Source organism: Penaeus monodon, chromosome 9, assembly GCF_015228065.2.
Source record: "Penaeus monodon isolate SGIC_2016 chromosome 9, NSTDA_Pmon_1, whole genome shotgun sequence".
Classification (NCBI taxonomy): Eukaryota; Metazoa; Arthropoda; class Malacostraca; order Decapoda; family Penaeidae; genus Penaeus; species Penaeus monodon.
Genome location: NC_051394.1, coordinates 10,129,012 through 10,136,138, shown reverse-complemented (window position 1 = coordinate 10,136,138; position 7,127 = coordinate 10,129,012). Strand labels below are relative to the sequence as shown.

The following is a 7,127-nucleotide window of genomic DNA, read 5'->3' as shown; positions in this document are numbered from 1 at the left end:
ACATATACCGCAAAATTATTAAAATATCCGCTGCATATCATTGCTCAGAGAATAAGTTCACAACACCCTCACACTACCAGAGTTCTCAGTGTTGCATTTTAAGTAAGTTGGCAAGTGCTAATAAAGGGTGATATAAGGGGGCTCACTCCCTGTTTAGGGAATAAGTAGAAAGTAGGAAAGGTTAGGTTTAAATATTGGGGTTCCATGAAGCCCTGGTTTTGAGATTATGGGTGCGTCACTCGGTAACATATACCAAAGATTTTAACAAAGTAACCTTACATACAGACCCCTCTGCCTTGGGGATGCTTACCTATCTAGTGCTCTGCCTGCAAAACACTTTACTCTAGGAGTATTTACCTATTGGGGCCTCCGCTCCTGAATCCCCTATCCTTTCGAACATAGTTCACCATACCTATTTACACTGTAGTTTGTCACAGAGAATGTTGTGATGCCAAAGTTTTGCAAAATACAAGTTTGTTTGCCCTTGGAATATGGTCCCGAGTGGCCGATGGCAGAGTCTATGTACAATTTTTTCTTACAAGGTTCAGGTCTTCTGCCGTAGCCATGTTTCACTGAAACTTCAAACGGACAGGAAAGCCATATAGTCATGTCACCTAGCAATCATTACACATTGGGAAAAAATTGTGTCATGTAGATATATTCAGAAGTAAACAGTGCTGTAGAAAACTCCCATATTATATTATAAACAAATATATCTATTAAGGATTCTTGGTTAATCCCTATGGTATGGATGCACTAAGCTAGGGCAAATTGAAGTTGATATTCTTGTAGCGGACTAAAAAAAGATAAAGAGCCTTTCATAGCCCAAGTTTCAGCTCTATCTTGCCGTGCATACTAAGGCAATAACAATATTTTTCGGGGTATCAAGCCTCCTCTTGGGTAGTGACCAATGGGGACCCCCAGTCATGGCATCTTAAATTATTGAATAAATTTTGTGACATGGAGTAGGGGACTTATTCTTTGGGAAGTGCATCCATACTGTAAAGATATGTGCAATGGTTGCTAACACCTAACTGACAAGGGTTAGAGTAATGACTGCAAGGCCTAGGAAAGCAAAGGCAACTTTTCTTCTTATTCTTATTCTTCGACATCAAACCTCAATCCCCATTGTGTTCAACTATTTTGTGAGGATTCAGCCGGCCCTGTATCAACAGAAAGCCACTTCAGTTGTTATTTGCTTTGACAGCCATTGAATTCAAAACATTATATGTTTTACAGCAGCCCTTCCACATGATCCACAATCTCAGTGATGTCATGATCCTCCAGATTACAATATTTCTTCATGAACTTCACATTTTATCTGTCCATAATGGGTGCCTAATTCAAACTGTAACATTTTGTTGACTTAAACAGTTACTGTGATTTAATCCATACTGAGTGGACTCACAATTATAATTATTACATGATGATAGCAACTGCTGTACAGCAAGTGTTTCTTAACAACTATATGTAATATTTACATTCATTGATGGTTTTTGTAATTTTGATGATAGTTATCAGTTTTGTAAAATATCATACCAGACATAGGTGCAAAAGCATTATAAACGTTATATTCATGGCCAACCATATTACATGTCAGGTCACTATACTTTGTTGTTCCATGTACTTTCCAACTTCTCACTCACACAACATTATCAGCTCACTTTACAAAAAGCAATATTGATATAAATTCCTGTACCGGAGTGTACATGTAGGGAACATTTGAATATTTAAGTTTTTCTTTTCTTTTCTGTTCTATTCTTCTCTTTTCTTTTCTTTTCTTTGTTTTTCTTTTTCCATCTTCATCTTTATCTTCATCTTCATTTTGCAGTTTTACCTCAGATTTTAGTGTCAGGCTGCCTGTATTCTACATCACTTATTGTACATATCCACTTGTGCCTATGCATTTGATATACATTTTTTATATATAATACTTGTGTCTAATATTATGTTTTCTTCCCTTATATCTTATGTTTTATATTACTTTTTACTTTTATCTTGTATTTTAGTTTTTATTTCATTTTTATTTTGGTTTGCAGACACTGGTGGAGTGAAGGCTTTCCCCATTGAGGGACCCTTCAAGAATGAAAGGACACGTATATCAGGCATGACAGATGCTGATAGGGCTTATCGCAAGCAGTGGCTAAAAGATCAGGTCAGTATTATTATTTCAGTTCAGATCTGATTAAATCTTTGTCATACAGTATGTATAGTGGGCCTGCGTACTGACTGGATCTCAGTGATTATATGTCCCCACATCATGGGCTGAAGCTGGGAGTCTTGAACTCTTCTCTTTAACCTTATAACTAGGGATTACTAGAGAGATAATTGCAGTCCTCTATTTTGCAAGATGAGATTTTTTTCAAGTCAAAACTTCAGATAGATTCTTCATTAGTAGTCAGTGGACTGTTATGATATTGTACCTCATGTCCACATATGTCTTATGTGGTTTTAAAGCAAGGGATTCTTTACTGATGACATGAACATTTAACTTCAAAGTATCCACTATCCTAGTAAATAACTTTCAGTATTTACAAAGTACATTCATAATCAAACCATTGTACATTGCAAATCTTTGAGTCACCAATTGTTGCCAGAGGGTTCTGTATTGCTATAAAATAATTTACTCTTCTTTTTCTTAACCCATTGCCGACGGGTGGCATGTACGTACATGCCATGGCATGGCGGGACCATCTGCCGGGGGCACGTACGCACATGCCATAGAGTATGCATGGACATGCCATGAGTTTTTTTTTGTTACAATCACGGCAAAAGATTATTTTTTTGCCAGTGAAAGTGTGATTAAGTCGGTTCTAACACTTTCTCATTTTTACCATGCAACAAACAAAAAAAATGCAACAAACCGACAATTTCAACTCCATGATGCCACACACTGCTTATTTTATTTGGACTATAGACCGAATAATGATCAACTATGGAGTCTATATAACAACAAAAATGCCCTTCAGTCTCGATTTATCAGGAAGTTTGGGAAGTAGAGACTGTAAAAAATAATGAAAATTGAAAATACAACATATCTTCGTAGTATTACGAAGAAACGGCATGGGATGCTGGTATTTGGCATGAGTGGTCGCGCATGCTCGGGCGACGATATAAGCCCCCGGCAGCGAGGGCCAGGCCACTACGAATGCTACCCGTCAATTATGGGTTAATGTTTGTAACTTCTCTTTCCCTCTTGCAAATTATCCATCTTAAACTCCACATTTATTTTATTTTATTTTTTTCCACTAGTAATCTCTCTTCTCTCTTTGAGCAGATTTTGTCTCCAAATGAACCTCGTACAGTGCCAGGGTTTTATGAAGCTCGTTACAACCCCATTCGTCGCTTCTACAGGTGGCCTTTGGACACACTCTTCAAACCTCTAGTTCCTATCATGGTAAGAGCTATAGGTTGACTATATTAGCCATGTGGTTTACAACCTTTTCAGTATCAGTGACTCTTTTTATATGAATTATTGACTTCATCAAGCCAATTGTATTTTCTATAGGCATCTTCTGTACACGTCATAAAAATTAATTCTGGATTAAAGTTAATCCAAATCCACTGCACTTGCACAGAAGATGCAACACACATTGCCAGGTGCACAAGTCAATGCAATTATCAGTAAATCTGCTGTTTTACATGAAAAAGTGGGTATCTGTGTAATGGCAATTAGCATTCACCCTTTACAAGTTTCATATTATACTCTAATGTCAATAAGGAATATAATATATATATATATATATATATATATATATATATATATATATATTATATATATATCTTTATATATATTATAATATATTATATTATAGAATTATATATTTTATGCATTTATTATTTATGTATATACATATATACATATATATACATATACACACACATGCACTTATATCATACTGTCAGTACAAATAAAATTATAGAAATGGCTTCAAATTGCCTATAAATATTATAGACAACCGATTTATTTTTTTTTTTTTTTTTTTTTCCTCCCCCTCCTCCTCCTCCTCCTCCCTCCTCCTCCTCCTCCTCCTCCTCCTCCTCCTCCTGGCTAGCAGGTAGAGAGAAGGCTAGCAGTTTTTACAAAGTAGTAAGAGAATTGGAATTATGAGGAGCTTATAGAGGAGAGGCATCTATTCAAACAAAAACAGTAATAGTGAAGAGTATTGCTATTATTTTCTATATTCAACATTATGAATGAATAGTTAAGATTCTGTAAATGTTCCTTTTTGAATCATTATTATGCATGATGTAATAATGCAATAGAAATATTGTGTGGTAACCCTTATAATTACTGTGTTAAGTTTTTAAAATTTACATATTCACATGTTGCTTTGATAGTTTTCCCAATAGTTGTTTAATATTGGCATTTATTATTCATGTCTGTTTATTACTGAGACTTTTCTTCTTCTTCTTCTTCTTCTTGACAGTTGAACCTTCTTCTTCTTCTTCTTCTTCTTGACAGTTGAACCTATAATTTTAACATCATTTTATACAGGGTTTTGAGAGAGCTGCAAAATACCGTTGGTTTACTGGAAAATTTGCCATGGTGGGTGGCGCTGTATTGCTTACCTACTACTACTTCAAGTATAATGCAAATGTAAGTATTATTACACTTACTTTTTTATAGGTATGTTTAGAAAATTATAGAAGCTTCATCTGTGTGGTGGTTTTGGTAAAGTTCTTTCAGAAAGAACCCTCTTTCAGTCTGTATATTGTAATTGTAGAGTATTTGAAATTTGTGTATGCAGCCTTACAGCAGGTTTATTGTATATGGTGCAGAATTTGGCTGCCATATATATTTCATTGTTGGAGACAGTGGTGAAACTGAAGAGGTTTGAAAATATATGTTTTTCTTCTAATTGAGTAAGACAGTAAGCACTGGGCATTATTCAGTAATGTGATGATATAATACTGCAAACTATTTTCTATTGGCTGTTTATACATATATCCTTGATCTTTGTATAAATTTTTTTGGTAAATGTAAAACAAGACTTGTCAAGTCTTGTGTCAGAAAGGATGAAAATGACTGGATATTTCCTAATCGATTCATTTAATCAATGCCGTAATGTATTTGTATAATATGAAACACCTTCATGGACTCATTGCTCTTGGAATTTCACTAGATCTCCTAGTGTCATACAGATTAGCACACATAGTTCGCCACAAGAGGGAAAACTTATAAGCATGGAAAACAAATTTACTCTTGGTTGTAGCATAAATGATTGTTGAAGTTATGAGGATAGAAATACACATCTAGATTGTAAATTAATAATTAATTTTAATGTGTTATTCCTCAAAGTATCTGGGGATGCCTTGTGCCTTCATCATCTGTTTTTCATGTCTATAGTGTCTCTGAATATGAGCAAGAAACACACATACACACAGACAGAGACAGACACACACACACAAATACAGATACACATATAGACACACACACACACACACACACAGACATACAATACACACCACACACAATAATATACAATCATACATACACACATACAGATACACACTCTCACACACACATGCAGATATACACACTCCATACAGATGCACACACATACAGATACATATACACACACATACAGATACATATACACACATATACAGATGCATACACACACACACACAGATACACACACACACATACAGATACACACACACCCACACACACACACACACACACACACACACACAACACACACACACACACCACCACGCACACACATACGATCACCCACACACACACCACACACACACACAATACATACACACACACACAACACACAAACAATACACACACACAACAATCACACACAACACAACACACACACACACCACACACACACACACACACATCCTACACACACAACATCACACACCACACATCCTACACACTACATCACTCCAACATACTCTCTCATCACCATCTCCATCATCATCTACCACATCTACACATCACTCACTATCCCCTCCACCTCTCTCCTCATCTCCACCTCTCTCACTCTCTCTCCCATCTCTCTCTCTCTCTCTCTCTCTCTCTCTCTCTCTCTCTCTCTCCTCATCTTCTCCTCTCTTTCTCATCTCTCTCCTCCTCCTCTCCTCTCCTCTCTCTCTCTCCTCTCTCCCTCCTTTCTCTCTCTCTCTCTTCTCCTCTCTCTCTCTTCTCTCTTCTCTCTCTCTCCTCTCTCTCTCTCTTCTCTCTCCTCTCTCTCTTTCTCTTCCTCTCTCTCTTTTCTCTCTCTCTTTTCTCTCTCTCTTCTCTCTTTCTTTCTCTCTCTCGTTCTCTCTCTCTTTTGCTCTCTTTTACTCTTTCTCTCTCTCTTTCTCTCTCTCGTTCTCTCTCTCTTTTGCTCTCTTTTACTCTTTCTCTCTCTCTGGCTCTCTCTCTCTTTTCATAATATGAATGGACATCGACTTTGCTCCGCCCCCAGGACTGGACCCGCAAAGGAGGCTGGCGAGTCCTGGAAGCCCGTCAGATCATCAGCCCAGCTGACCCAAGATACCCTATGGTCTCAGACAGAAAGGAAGGATCCGATTATGCTGCAAGAGGCTTCAAGTCTAGCCCGATTTAAACCTCTTTCAAGATTATTTTAAAGGTAGAACGTTGGTTTAGATTGCAGGTGGAAACATCACAAGGTTGATTTTAATTCGCCTTAAATGAGGAAACTGATATTTTACATTTCAGACTAGTATTGAAAAAATAATATTTATAGCAAGGAGTGAAAATCTGCCCACTAAAAACATTTATAAGTTCCCTTTAGAGAACCTGAAAGAGAATAAAAATGGCTGGAATAAATTTAATTAACCATTCATTTTGTTTGGGTGTTTCATTCCCTTGGCTTTGTGTAAATAATGAGAATATGTTCATAATGTGTAATAAATAATTTTGAAATGAGTGTATTTTATAGACCTAATGATTGGTAAAAATGTTTGCTTATAAGTGGTGAAAAGTATAACATTAAGTGAATAGTATATTGATTTTTTTCTCTCTCTCTCAGTCTTTTTCTCATAGAAAATATAATAGCTTTGAAAAAGAAAAGCATGCATTAACTTAATTGTCTGTGGTATCACGTAGGAACATTCAAAGTATGTAGCACATTTCAGAGTAAGATTTTAAAATG

At 36.3% G+C, this 7,127-nt stretch overlaps 1 protein-coding gene across 1 annotated transcript in view; it reads left to right on the top strand.

Moving 5' to 3' along the window:
• The window catches only part of LOC119576954, a 7,800-nt gene extending 902 nt beyond the window's left edge, over positions 1 to 6,898 (top strand). The window contains exons 2-5 of the mRNA XM_037924606.1: positions 2,040 to 2,155; positions 3,278 to 3,397; positions 4,499 to 4,600; positions 6,438 to 6,898. Of these exons, the coding sequence (XP_037780534.1) occupies positions 2,040 to 2,155; positions 3,278 to 3,397; positions 4,499 to 4,600; positions 6,438 to 6,578 (479 nt within the window). The 3' untranslated portion in view covers positions 6,579 to 6,898. The remainder of the gene's footprint in view (positions 1 to 2,039; positions 2,156 to 3,277; positions 3,398 to 4,498; positions 4,601 to 6,437) is intronic.
• The last annotated feature ends 229 nt before the right edge of the window (positions 6,899 to 7,127 follow it).